The sequence below is a fragment of the Tamandua tetradactyla genome, chromosome 2 (genome assembly GCF_023851605.1).
Source record: "Tamandua tetradactyla isolate mTamTet1 chromosome 2, mTamTet1.pri, whole genome shotgun sequence".
Classification (NCBI taxonomy): domain Eukaryota; kingdom Metazoa; phylum Chordata; class Mammalia; order Pilosa; family Myrmecophagidae; genus Tamandua; species Tamandua tetradactyla.
The window spans coordinates 110,346,964-110,361,309 of record NC_135328.1 but is presented as its reverse complement, the minus strand read 5'-3'; the positions used below and the strand labels follow the sequence as shown (position 1 = coordinate 110,361,309).

The following is a 14,346-nucleotide window of genomic DNA, read 5'->3' as shown; positions in this document are numbered from 1 at the left end:
GACAAAGTAAACCTTAGCTAAAGAAACTGACATCTCTATCAGATTCATTAGTAATTCTGAACTTAGAAAAAAAAAACTCTGAAGACAGGTATTGAAAGGAATTTTCTTGGACAAAAAACTGACAGTAATGCCTCAACTCCTGTTCCTTGGTTCAAAATAAGCAATAAACTAAAGCCAACTGGTGCTTTTAGATTTAAGGAGTTAAAAGAATTCACAGAATTCACTTACACTAGAATTTAGAACTGAGAAAAGTGAGGCCCTGAGAAGGTAAGCCATCTGTATTAGTTAGGGTTCTCTAGAGAAACAGAATCAACAGGGAACACTTGCAAATATGAAATTTATAAAAGTGTCTCATGTGACCACAGGAATGCAGAGTCCAAAATCCACAGGGCAGGCTATGAAGCTGACAACTCCGATGGAGGGTCTGGATGAACTCCACAGGAGAGGCTCACCAGCCGAAGCAGGAATGGAATCTGTCTCCTCTGAATTCTCCTTAAAAGGCTTCCCTGATTAGATTAAGCATCACTCATTGCAGAAGACACTCCCCTTTGGCTGATTACAAATGGAATCAGCTGTGGATGCAGCTGACGTGATCATGATCTAATTCTATGCAATGTCCTCATTGCAACAGACAGGACAGCACTTGCCCAACCAGATAAACAGGTACCACAACTTGGCCAAATTGACACATGTCCCTAACCATGACACCATCCAACAAGACCACACAACTTATTACTGACAATGCCAGAACTAGAATCTGCATCTCAGTCAAGTAGGAGGGTGTGGTGGGGGTGGGGGGAGAGCATACTGGTGGCAGAATATTCCAAACACACTATTTAGAGTGAGTCAGAAATACTGATCATACTAGTGATGGTCGCTAAATTCAAACCAGGATCTGTTTTACTGGCTGTGTGATCTCAAGCAATTTACTTAATCTCTCTGTGCTTCAGTCTCTTCTCATGTAAAACAGAAAAACAACAGTACTATAATCTCTCAGGTTGTTGTGAGAATATATAAAATACTACCTCATGAAAAGCTCTCTAAAATTTGTTGTGATTATTACTCTATCAATAACACAACATCTCCACTAATAAAAAATGAAATTTATCTTCAAGTTCCTTGTCCTTTAAAAAAAAACTAGAAGCCTGAATTTTTACTGATTTGCAAGGAAGTTAGCCAAACATACCACAGCATAGTTGAGTATCTCACATTCACTCAGACCACATGGTATGCACTGTGTAGTCCTACTAAATGTAAAATTATTATTCAGATACAAATATACAAATATACAATACAGTGATATTCAAACTGGATTTTAAGTTCAGTTAAGAAAGCTTTGTGTTTTTGTCTTGAAAAAGGCAAACTCAGTATGCTAAAATACATTCATATTCTACTTTAATCAGCCTAATTCAGTTCTAAAAGACAAACTTAATTCAGTTGCTTTTACTTCCTCTTTCCCCAGGTCATTTCTCCACAGCCTTCTTTTAACTAGTAGGCAACACTAGCCTAAGTATACTTGGAGGCTCAGCATTTGTTATCTACCCGTGCGCATGCCCCCAAAATATTAAATTACACATATTCTTGGTTGGCTCTATTTGAATGCAAATATGCCTTCATTCTCCATATATTTCATGACATCTACTATGTGAGAGGGCACAAGTTCTTAGCACCAGGGATACTGCAGGAACAATATAAACTGGGCTGATGGAACTTACGTTTCAATAGAAGGGGGAAACAATTGTTAAACAAGTATATATAACTAGTATAGTATACAAAACAGAAACTACGGTGTATCTGGATAGTATACTTTAGGAACGCAGGAACAGACAATTTTATTGAGTGTTTGATAAAAGTAGATCTTGGCTTTATATTTTAATTTGCCGATCCTAGACTTCATTAACACTTCTTGGACTGCCAGTTATCATTACCATGCTCCTCATGTTACATAAAACGAAGAGCATCACAGAAACAGGCTGTATTTACTCTTTGGAAACAGCATGGTCAGTGAAGGCAGCCTGGAAGGGAAGTCAAGAAACCTACCTCCTCTTCTGTCAGTGACTCTCACTATGCACCCTGACGCACATGCACTAGCCGACCTCGGTGAACCTAGTATTCCCAGCAGCATGCTGAGCCTCTCATACCATGACACTGAACTAGTTTCTTAAGCTCTTAAGCCTCAAAGTCATCTGTTAAAGGAGGCCAGTAGAATGACACTGCTTGGCAAACTGTCTGGTACTCCACTGACAGTAGCTATTTAAATACATGGATCCAAACTTGCTACCTGCTTTACAGGAACATTAGGAAGATTAAGGAGAACATATAAAATACCTTAAGCTCTCTGTAAAGAAGGTGTTACAGAGTACTACTATTACTATTTTTTCCAGGTTTATTTCCTTTCATTTTTCAATCCTTTAACCAAGAATAATCCAGTCTCTCAGAGGCAGAACACAGTCAGAAAACAGGAAAAAACAGAACCCTAAGTAAGATAACAAGTGAAGCAAGTTTGCTAAAAAAAAAAAACAGAAAGCCAGTATCTATCTTCCTTCCTCCAATGCCTCACTGCAAGCAAGCTGCTGCAAGCAACAGGCAAGACACACAGTGGCAGCTCAGGTTATGGATAGAGTCCACTGTATTAAAAATACAGTGTGGGCAAAATCCTCAAAAATGATGATGACAAGATGATCCACTCACTAGAGGGGCATGTCCCAGAGGATTTCTCTTCTGTTTCTTTGACATCCTAGCTAACAAAATCTACTCCTTGCCCTTCTGTCACCCTGGCTGAAATACCGGTTGTATACTACAGCTCTCTGAAGAAAAATTGGCTCAGTGATACAGAAAGTCTAAGTAAGAGCTTGGCAAAAACGATGGTTTAATTCCAATAAAAACAGAGAAGGTATACAAATTTGTGTTGATGAATGCCAGCTAAATCCCTCTACATTAGAGATACAAAGCAACAATCCTGATAGCTGTTACTTAGGCAAAGTCAAAACAACTCTACTTTCGCTTCAGACCAAAATTTCTCAGTTCCTTCCCCCCCTTAAGTAGAATAATAATTTCATGAACTCTGTTTGCAGTGTGCTTACTTTCAAGAAGTTCTAAGACTTGCAAACTGTGCTGTAATCATTGTGTAAATACTCAGTTACCCACACCTAAATGTGCTGCCTTCTGCTTTTCTCCAACAGTCCAGCACTCAAAGTCAGTAATAACTTAGCCACTGGTTCTGTTGTTACCATTGTTAGAGGGCTGGAGAGGTTCTAAAAGGGGGCAAGGGGAGGATCAAGGGAGAGTGTCTTCTAAAAAATCACATACCTTTCACTCTCCCCATTGCCACTAAATATATCATTGTTTATTACAAGTGATAAATCAAACTAGGTGGTCACATTAAAGGAAGTAAAAAATCTTCTCATTAAAAACAAATACAAATAAAAACCTCTAAATGTACATTTTTAACACTTAATTCCCAACTGACTTCCCCTTTCTATTCTATTTGGTAGTACAAAAAGAAAAGGAGAGGGAGTAAAATTCTATGTAAGGAGAGACGTAAAGAAGAATATGAAAAATAGACTGGGACTTGTACTACCTCCCTTCATCGAGGCTGCAATAGCACCTAAATATGCAGATATCTTTCTCATCTATTCCATTAAATTCGACCCAGCTCAAACGATACAGAGAATACAAAAGAACTTTGCCTATCAAATAAATAATAAAAATAAACAATATCCAGTAGACATTGAGAGGGAGTAAGAAAGAAATATCCCTTTGTTTGAATGCTGTAAAGCAAATCTTTTAACAGCAAAAGCAAAACATCTGCCTTCATTTAAAAGTCTGAATTATGTGTAATTTCCTGCATCTAAGAACCTCTTTCTGAACTACAAAGAGGCCACAAAACATCATATTTTCCCCTCCCTGTTTCTCCCTTCAAAACCCACAAGATGGTGATTAACAAGCAGCCCCTTGTCTTTGGGCAGAGTTTTAGAAGCCACAAAGAAAGATAAAAGTTAATTAGAAGAGCAAGTTTGTAAACAAATGAAAAAGCGGCTGCTTAGGGAGGAAGCAAACTCCATCTTGATAAGCAAGTAGCTCATCTCATTCCTCAAGTGGGAGAATTCAACTGGAAGCTATCTACCCCTTCTCACCCACTGAAAGCAGGTTGGAGAGCCCGAGCTAAGCTTTCCAGCCCTGGACTTTGGGCAGAGCTGCAGAGAAGCTCCTAAAGTCGAGTGACTCAAGGACAAACCCAAAGACAAATCCCTGCCTCTCAGGGGCTTTTCATTCCAAGAATAAACTGAGCTCCAAATCTCCACCACAAGGCAGACAGTATAAGGCAGACCCATCGCCCAGGAGGCTCTCCTGCAGGTAAATTCACCTGACGTGCTAGATCCACCACCCATTAGTTTTAATCACTTCATGCAGATCTGATCCCCTTTAAACATCTTTTGATTGGACATAATCCCTCTCTTAGGATCACTGAGAGAATGAGGAAAGAATTTTGAGAATGTGCCTCCATCCCTGTTCTGCACATGCCAGATATAGAATAAATGTTCACTTCAATTGGAAGGAAATTCTAATTCCACCCAACAGTCACTGCTTTAGGCAGAAAACCTACAGGTATCCTCCTACAGTATCTCCAAAAAGACAAAATTAAGAACTCAAAAATAACAATGTGAGAATGGAAAAAGTTGGGGGGGGGGGTCCCATAGCATCCAAATGATAATTATATTTATGCACACAGTCTGCTGACAGGTTAAACTTTGTCCTCCAGATCTGCTTCTCTCGCAAGTCCTGTGACAAGTAAAAACCCAATGGGTCCTACCAACTTTCAAAGTCCTGTCACATGATGTCACCTGTCCTAATGCTAGATCCTCTAATAGTTTTAGAAACAATATAATTTAAAATCTACACTCATCTAGATTAATTAAACAGGAGTGAAGTGGGTACCACATCCTAAAATGTCCAAATGAGAGAAGCAGGGAGTAAAAGAAAATCAAACCAACAACCTCCATTCAGTTACTATTAATTAGAGAACATCACCCTTGGATAAATTTCAAATTAGAAAAGGTAGCTTTCAATCCTAATGAAAAACACAAAGAACCCCCACCCCTTCTCCACACACACATATACACCTAATTGTATCTGAGTTTTTGCACAGCCATCAAAATTTCAATTGTAATCTCTCTGAGGCTTTCTAGTACGATATTGACTATTAATACTTCCTATTGTTTATAAAGCACAAGAAAATTGTTGGTGAAGTTTTATTTGACATATTACTTTCAGCTAAATATGAGTTACTTTCAGCTAAAACACCCCACCTTTGATAAGATAATGGTTCACTTTCATTATTATGCAACAGTTCAATCACACACATATCTGAAAAAAATAATCACTGTGTAAGAATATAAAAGACACATTTTTGTCTACATACTCAAATTCCTACTCCTCAATCTGTTCTTCTAAATCTTATGTTGGATATAAGACAGGAGATGAGCATGAAATTAGTATTGTTCATAAAAGTCTTTTAAAGGAAATATGGTATAAACAGCACTTTAAACAAATTGACTTCCATACCAAGTATTATCCTCAAATTTATTCTACTCTAAAATCAAGTACACAAGGCTAGAATGTCACGCCAGTCATATATTACTTCAAACTCAATAAATCTCTTCTGACTCTCCAAATCTTTGGCTGCTTTCTAAAATAGTTCACTAAAAAGCACCAACCTAATTAACAACAGCTTCCTCTGCAACAGTGGCCTTGATTTCACTTATTTACACATTAACTGCAGCCTCCTTTTGGCCAAGCCAGTCTATCCTCTGTACCATGCCGAGCCTTTTATCTGCCCTGGACAGCATTTTCTCCAGCAGATGAAGTAGATGCCGATTGATTTGCTGTCGAGCATGGTAAATTAATAGCAACAAATTGCTGAGGGCCCGTCTCGCTGCTCCACCATGCTTCGGCAGTTTTGCTTTATTTGCTCCATGATGGGCAGCAGTCGGCCTCTTCAAGTCAATTTCTTCTTAACAACCTGCAATACTTTTCAATGGTTGAAAATAGAGCTGTTCCTTGTAAGTCAGAAATCAATATCCTATTGCCCTTAGAAAATGCTAAACAAGCAGTATTGGCAATCCACTTGGTACTAGAGGGTATCAGATATAATGCAAATCCATACTGCTTCCCTCCTTGTAGTTATTACAGTTTGCTAAAAGGTTCCTAACGTCATTTATCATCATTTACCATCGACCAGAAAGGCTATGATTATGATATCCTATCAGTTGGCAAGGCCCTTTCACGTATATTCAATTAATATTTTAGCAGCACTCAAATGATTGTTGCCCAAGTCTTGTAATAAAATTTACATGGCTTAGGGTGAAATAGGACTTTTCTTACTGAGACCAAAAAAAATATATATATATGCATAAATACATATACACACATATATATAATAGTTATATGTAATGTGTTAGTATTTCTTTTAGATGCTAAATGTTCACTTTCACTAAAATTTTCTAATGATTTTCTAAAATTCAATTACTAAGCTCAATTTTTTAGAAGCAAAAAGACCTTCAGATTATAGACTAATAACAATGAAGTCACAAGATTTTCTCTCTTCCCTTTTCAAAATGTGGTATATTCATCTTCATTTGTGATTTCATGTAGGTTTTAATTCACATACCTATTATTCTAATATATATTCAATGTTCAGACTTTAAAGTGGTAAATGCCTCTGTCTGATTAAATCAGGGAGGTCTTCCTTAATTATAGCATTACAAGTGAAGGATGGGAAGAAGCAGCATGTAGCAGTGCTTTCAATAACATGCATCATCCCATTCTGCCCACCATCACTGACCCATTTAGGAGAAGCCACATTGAATTTATAAAGAGGAACAAATCAGCAAAATAGAAGTAACAACTAAACCATGGGCCAAATGCCCCGTAAAAAAAATGAAATTAAAAAACCCACACTTAGGGAAATTCTTAGGGAATAAGGGCCAATGTTCTTTCATTTTAAAAATTCTATTATTGAAAACATCATAATAAAACATTTTCTAACCATGTCCCATTCATCATCTTCACTTTCATATTGGGATTTAAGGTAGTGGCAAAGCATTAATTCATATTGTAGCCCAGAACACTCAACCCCTAACTTTTCTGTTTGTTTGTTTTTCCCAGCTTCATCTGCTCGGCTCTATTGATTCTACTCAAAATTACCAGAAATTAGATTCATATTTTATGGTCTAATTCCATGTCATGTTACCAAGTTCTCTTTAAAAAAAATAATCAACTGATTCTACCAGACTAATGCTATTTACTCAGTTACCAAAATTTAAATTAATTATGTTCTCAAACATAATTGTTAAAAATTGGCAACATTACGCAGGCTTAATTAAGATTAAATCCAATTTACTAAATGTACTTTAATTGGTACTAATTACATTAGCTTTCAGTTCAGAATGACAAATTCCCCATAGGTTTTACTTTATAGTCCTCTATCAGAATCAACACAGGGTGACTGATGATGAGCATCACCCTGAAAAGGGAGGGGGAATAATACCAACCCCCAAGCTGTTTGCCACTGTTCCATGCTTTCATCCTTTTATCAATTTGCTAAGTCACAGAGTCATGACTCCATCACAGCCATCATTTTCTGTCTCAATGAAAAAGTTCTCTAAAAATAAATACTCTAGGGCTGGTAGCAGCCAAGAAGAACAGGAGCATTAACCAAAAAATACACAAAGGTTTCAAATATCAGGGCCACCAATTACTAGGGTACTTCCAAGGACTCCGGGGACTCCTGTTCTTGAATCCTTGGAGACACAAATCTAATAAGTGAATAAGCCTAACCCGATCTTGAGAACTAGGCCCAATTATGCCGCAGGGCAACTTTCCTGCATTATTGCTGCTTTCCATTACAAGGGCATCCAGTGAGAGCATCTGGAAGAGAGGCTAAGAGGAACCAAGGCTGTCTGCCTAGGAAAACAAATAAAGACAGATATGCCTCTGTGCTTAAGGGGGGGGGAAAAAGAAAATATAATAAGTAGGTGGTTTGCAGGGCTGTCTGTATTTCATAATGTGATAAACTGCCCTCAGGATTCCTGATACGATTGAATTTAAAAGCAAGAGAAAAAAAGGGAAAATGTATTCAATTCTCAATTTTAAATGGATGGTGTTTGAGGCTAGCTGGACAAGAAGATGACAGAATTATAGAGGAATAAAATGTGTAAAATTAAGGGATCTCATATACCCCCAAAAAAGAAATAGCCAAATACAAACTATATTTCTCTCAGAAATGTAGATGGTATAAAGAAATCTAGAAAGCAAGTGATTAGGGCAAACAAGATATAGATGAAGGAAAATAAAAGGGACATTAGTCATCTGGTTCAATCTTTAAAAAGAGACTAATTAATCTGGGGCAGGGGTGGGGGCAGGGCAAAATAAAGGCATGTACAAGATTCAGACCTAAAATGAAATGTAATGAAGATAATTAACAAACAATATCTCTCATGTAATTGATGCCTGTAAGGTAGCGCTAAGGTGAATCCATCCATAAACCTGAACGAATTTTGTTTAAGCAGGAGATATTTACATTACTAACCTAACAAAAATGGCAAAGATGCCAAAATAAGAATTTAATTTTCACACACGGCATTCAAACTATACCATAATGCTAATATTGGCATAACCAAGTAACGTACAAAGTAAAATTATATCTGAAATAAAATGTTCTCAGTCTAACGACTCATTTTTTTTTCTTTTTATTTTTAAATACTGTCCATCTGATTATCTAACAGTCATCTTTTAAAGATCAATTATCTGAATGTGTTCTGAGCATGTGGTATATCACCATACCCAAACATTACTTCCACAATAGTAAAAGCATAATAATATGTGGTCATTTCATATTTTCTAAATTTAGAAGGTAACGACATCTATCTTGAACATAAATAAGAAATGAAAGGTATTAAATTTTCCCTTCTTCTTTTTCCCAGCAGGCAAACATAAACACCTATTCTGAAATGGTTGATGAGACTTGAAGCACCTTCATCAGATTACTAAAAATAAATGCTTCCTGCAGGAACTGTTATTGCCAAGCAATACTCAATGTATATTAGATGCTATTTTTCTGTCTAGGAAACTTAAGCCAAACAATTTTATTCAGTCTCTTGTTAAAAAAAAGAAAGAAAGGCTGCTTGAGTTACACCTTTCACAAAGCCTTCTGACTAATCATTACCTTTTTTCTTCTTCTTTTTTTTTTGGTTGGATTAACTGCTAGATTTCAAGACCCAGTGTTGAACCTCATCACATCTTTCTATCAGGCTCATTTACTCTGCACAAATTTTGGAGGTAACTGTTACAGTTCCTGGTAAGAACCAACTAAGAAGACTCAGGGGACCAGCACAAGGTTTTACATCAATCTCTCTTGTAGTGCCAAAGATTTTGTCTTGATCCTTCCTAGCTCACCCTACATCCATTCTTTCACACCAAGTTCAGTAAGACTACACAATTTACAGTTTTACTTTATATATTTTCCAAGAAAAGCTCTTTAATAAAACATGTTTACAAGGCCCAAAATACAAACTCCTTCAGAAGAAAAACAAGACACATTTTAAAATTTAAGCATTCTGATTTTCAAAGTACACTAAGTTTAATATGCAGACATTTTTTCAAATCACATTTTTAAATGGTTAAAATTAGGATAACATCCAACAAAGGGGAACCACACATGAAAAAATAGCACTCTATCCAGTACAGTCTTTTAAAACACAAGTACTCACAAAAATATGCAAAATAAAACACCAAAACATAGATTTTCTTGCTAAAGTGTACCAGTATTACTGTCATTTAAAATAGTTATAAACAAATAATAACTTACCTGCTTGTGCATTTCTATATTCAACCCATAGGACATTTCATAATACTGTCAAAGAAGGAAAAGTAATTAAATTTGTACTTTTCATCAAGCAATCACCCTAAGTTTGTTCAGAATGTCAAATGTGGTTTAAAAAAAAAAAAAGCAACTATCCATAATACTTATGCCTCTAAATCAAGAGGTAATCCCAACTACTATCTTTATTCTAATAAACTAGAAACTATGAGGACACAGAATATAAAATAATTCACAAAACTAAGAAAATTAAATTAAAAAATAGCATTCTTAACATCCCCAGTTGTCTTCACACATCACAAGCTGATGAATTAAACAAAAGCCTGATGAAAATTCGGGACCATATGGACTCTCAATTACTAGGCACAGCGTTCTATTTAATGGCAAAAACATATCTCTTACAGATGCTGATGCTTTTAAATAAGTGTTCAAAAAGGTGATGCTACTTAAGAGTTCAGTTTCTCATTTTTAGCATCCTGCTTATATTCAAACGTTCAAAGGAAAACGTCTTGATAGAAAATGAATAAATTATTCTGGAGCCTTTACGAACAATACAAATATACTTCTGCAAAAGAAGATCTGACTTCTTTTAACAAGACTTGTATAACTGGCAGATCAGTTATACAGAAGACCACAACTCAAATATAACACTGAAGAAATTGAAAAGACACACAATAGTGGCATAAGAGTGGAGGAAAAATTTGAAAAGAGATCTGGCGTCTTTTCTTATCCATCATTATTTCAAAAAAAAAAAAACAAACCATATTAAAACCTTAACAGTAGTCACAAAAATTGCCTGCTTAAAACCGTTCAGAGTGAGAGCAATAAAACAAGAAAGAAACCACAAAAACATTTTGCTTGTCACTCTAAGCAAAACATAAATGAGGTTTTGTTTTTATTTTTTTTTTTTCAAACTGTAAAAACAAAGCATAGAAAACTATACTTCATGTAGCTAAACTTTTTGGGAATTCAAATCAAAGCTAGTTGTCAAAGGCAAGTAAGTTATAGTATCCGAGAGGTTGCTAATGGACATACTCCCACAATCTCAACTACACTGGCACAGTAACTGATCTATTCTGCAGCCTCCACCAATTTGAACATATTCTTGCTTTCAGTATCCCAAACTAATAGGCACTTTGAATCTGTGACACAGTTTTCTTACCATGACATAATGCCGCTGCATCTCTGTCTTCTCACTGGCGAGTTTCTCACATTCCAGCTTCAGACTGTTCAAGACATAATGAAATCTAAGTACAATGCTGAACTTGACTTGCATCCCAAACAAATGTAAATACACATTACCTCCTCTAAATCATCACCTACAAACAGCAAATCAACAACCTTAAATACCAGTGTCATTACTGAAGAGGGGAAGAAAAACTGGTGATTGGAACCAGCCCGGACTTGCCCTTTCGGTGAGGATCAAATGCGTTATTTTTTTTTTTTTTTTTGTAAATCTTAAGGAAGAAACCCTTTAGCAAATTTTTCATTCTGAACTTCAACCAGAAATGCATAGTCGCTAAATTCACTTCACGAAATAAGAACAAGTAAACAAACATTAATTATAGCTTCATATCCAAACACAAGTCCCCCAAAATGTCACAGGGGAGTTTTTCTCTTTAATGTTCCAGGAAGAGATTAATGAACATGTGAATCAAGCATGTCTTATGAATGATGTCTTATTTTTTTTTTCCCTCCAAAACATATAGACAAGTTGAATACCACCACCCAGGGGCAAAGTGTCGATCTGGTTCAGTGGCTGGTTTTGGTTCTTGCATTTACAAAATAAGAATCATATGCCATTAAAAAACTAGCAAAAGAAAAATGTTTCAAAACCACACGAAGTCTCTAATGATGGCCTCTTAAAACGGAAACATTTTTTCAGTATAAAAGTAATGAAATCGCTTACTTGTGACTTTCCAAAGCTCTCAGCTCTTGTTATTTCAATATAGTGGTATAGAGAGAAGTGAGAAGGAAGCTAGCCCGAAGTAATAAAGAACCAAGGAAGTCAAAAGGCCCCAGAATCCTACCAACCTTCCATTCTCCCGACCCCAATAAATCAATATCCAAAGTTTGGCCTCAGCGATTTCCAAGTATCCCCAGTTTCGATTGTTCTGCCCGCCCCACCACACACACCAACTACCACCTCTTTTCCTTTCTTTTTAATTTAGGGAAAGAAGAAATGCTTAATTTCTTTACACCTGCCTGAAGGGAAAAGAGGCCTTTACTAGCTCTTTCTGTCCACGAGAAAAAACAGTCATACCTTTGTGGTGCCCCCCCCTAAAAAAACAGGGTGTGTGTATGTGTTTATGTGTGTGTGGAGGGTGGGGTGGGGACAAGAGCTAAGCAAACAGGAGGATCAACTAAAGTCAATATCATTACCTGTGGTATTGAGCCTGTAAAAACTGAAACTCTTCCTTAATCCGATCACAGGACTCGGAAATTGTAAATTTAAAAGGTTGAGCAGGCTGATGCGGTGCCTAAAGAACAACAATAAAATATTTAATTAGCCCACATCACAGGCGAGGCAGGGAGAAGAAGAAAACATACCACATGGCGCTGGAAGGGGTGAAGGGGGGTGGGGGTCATCGCGCAGGAAGGCAAAAAGCGATTAAAAACTCTCCTGCCGCCCCTCCTCTCGCCCAACTGCCCCGGCAGGGGCTGTTTTTCGGAGTGACACCCCGACCTCCCCTTCCGACCACCCACAGCCCCCGCGCGCTCAGGACCCCGCGGGTTCGAGACCCCGCTCCGGGCCAATGGCGGGTGCTGAGGGGCCAGCGCGCCGCACCCACTCTCTCCCCACCCGGAATCGAAACTGGGCCGTCTGGGGGACTCGCGCCATGGTGTCGGGCGCTGGTCAGGCCGGGGGTGGTGTGCAGGCGGGACGCGAAGGCCACCCTCCCAGGCTCGTCGCTCGCCCCCCGGGCCCGCGGCGCGAGCCGCCGGCGGCCCGCGCTCGCGAACCGCAGCCCGCCGAGCAGCGCCGCCGCCGAGCGCGCCCTCCTTGCCCCGGCGCAGAGTCGCGCCTCCTTCATCACTTCCCCCACACCCCCCAACCCGGAGTCGCGGCGCGGGGACGACAACGGGCTCCGCGCGGCTTCCAGGGGCTTCAAAGACAACAATAAGAAAATGGCTACAACTCAATTGCTTCTCCGCACCCCCTTCCGAGAGTAGCACCGCGCCGGGATGGGGGGACGCAGGTCGTAGATGGCGGGCGGACAGCTCCCGGAGCCGGGCGCGGATTTCGGGCCGCTCTCCACGCCCCTCCAGCCAAAAGACACAACTCCGCGCGCAGGGGGGCGACGCGGGGAATCCCCGAGAGCAGGGCAAGCCCGCGGCCACGCCGCCCGCACTCACCGGGTGTCTGGTCTGCGGGTACATCTTGCTCAAGTCGCGAATCATCCACACGGATTTAGTTGGCTGCGCCGGGCAGAGGTGCGCGGCTCATTGGCTTTAATGGCCCCTAGGAAGAGGAGGCGGCGGCGGCGGCGGGCGGCCGGGTCCGAGGGGCGGCTCGGGCGGTCCGGGTCCCCGCCGGGTCTCGCGTGAAGCGGGCGGCAGGAACGCGCGGCGGCGGCTGGGTCCCGGCGGCCGGGCCGCTCCGCATTCCCCGCGGGCGTCACTGGCCCGCCGCGTGCATTGTCCGGCGCGCGTCTCCCGCGGCAACGCTCCGACGTTCGCTCCGCCGAGGCGCGTCCGCCGAACTCGGCGCCGCGACCGTGCGGCTCACCCGGCCGGAAAAGTGCGAGCTCCCAGTCCGCCTGCCCGCCGGCAGCGCCGCTCGCTCCCTCGCTCTGCGCCCCACTCCAAACTTTTTTTTTTATTTGTCTTTTAATTGGTTGTTATTCCTCCGAATGAATGATCTCTCTCTTCTTTCCTAAGAGCATACACAAACTCCTTTGGTTCGGAAGAGGTCTCGGCGGTGCTTTTTTGGTTTCTCTGGAGATTTTTTTCACTTCACAGCAACAATCTTTTAAAAGGTACCTTTTAGCTTCTTTTACCACATCTCATTTCCTTATTTTTCTTTCTTCCTGTTTTGTTTGTTTTTTAAACCCCAAATTGAAGGGGATTATAAAAATAAAAGAGTGAAACGCTTGCGGCTTTTTTTTTTTAATTCTCTCCCCTTTCAAACTCAGCGAACACCACCTCGAGATAATATACAAGTGTGTGAGAGAGGGGGAAGAACGCAGCCAACAGCCCAAACACCCGCTCAGAACAGCTCTAACAACACGCTCTGTGTAGGTGACTTCTTTGACCAAATTTAGCAGCAGCTAATCATTAACATTCTGATACATATTCACAATCTTCCGTGGAGGGACCGCGGAGCATCCCGGGAAATGGAGTCTGCCCACAGCGACTAAGGTTGAGAATTCGGCCAGATTGACTACAATCTCCGGCTCGCCACGCGACAGCTCTAGGGCGCTCTCCAAGTGCCCCGCCCACCCCCGGCGCGGTAGGCGTCTCCA

At 40.0% G+C, this 14,346-nt stretch overlaps 1 protein-coding gene across 8 annotated transcripts in view; it reads right to left on the bottom strand.

The window, feature by feature from the left end:
* The window catches only part of LOC143673677 (transducin-like enhancer protein 4), a 161,745-nt gene extending 148,325 nt beyond the window's left edge, over window positions 1-13,420 (bottom strand). For 3 of the 8 annotated variants that reach the window (XM_077148488.1, XM_077148489.1, XM_077148493.1), the window contains exons 1-4: window positions 13,238-13,419; window positions 12,263-12,360; window positions 11,043-11,106; window positions 9,869-9,913 (exon numbers count right to left, since the gene is read on the bottom strand). In XM_077148488.1, the coding sequence (XP_077004603.1) occupies window positions 9,869-9,913; window positions 11,043-11,106; window positions 12,263-12,360; window positions 13,238-13,282 (252 nt within the window). In that variant the 5' untranslated portion in view covers window positions 13,283-13,419. Of the gene's footprint in view, window positions 1-9,868; window positions 9,914-11,042; window positions 11,107-12,262; window positions 12,361-12,683; window positions 12,773-13,237 lie in introns of those variants that run through there. The other 5 variants (XM_077148490.1, XM_077148491.1, XM_077148494.1 and 2 more) reach the window with 2 other exon arrangements.
* Between the last annotated feature and the right edge of the window lie 926 nt (window positions 13,421-14,346).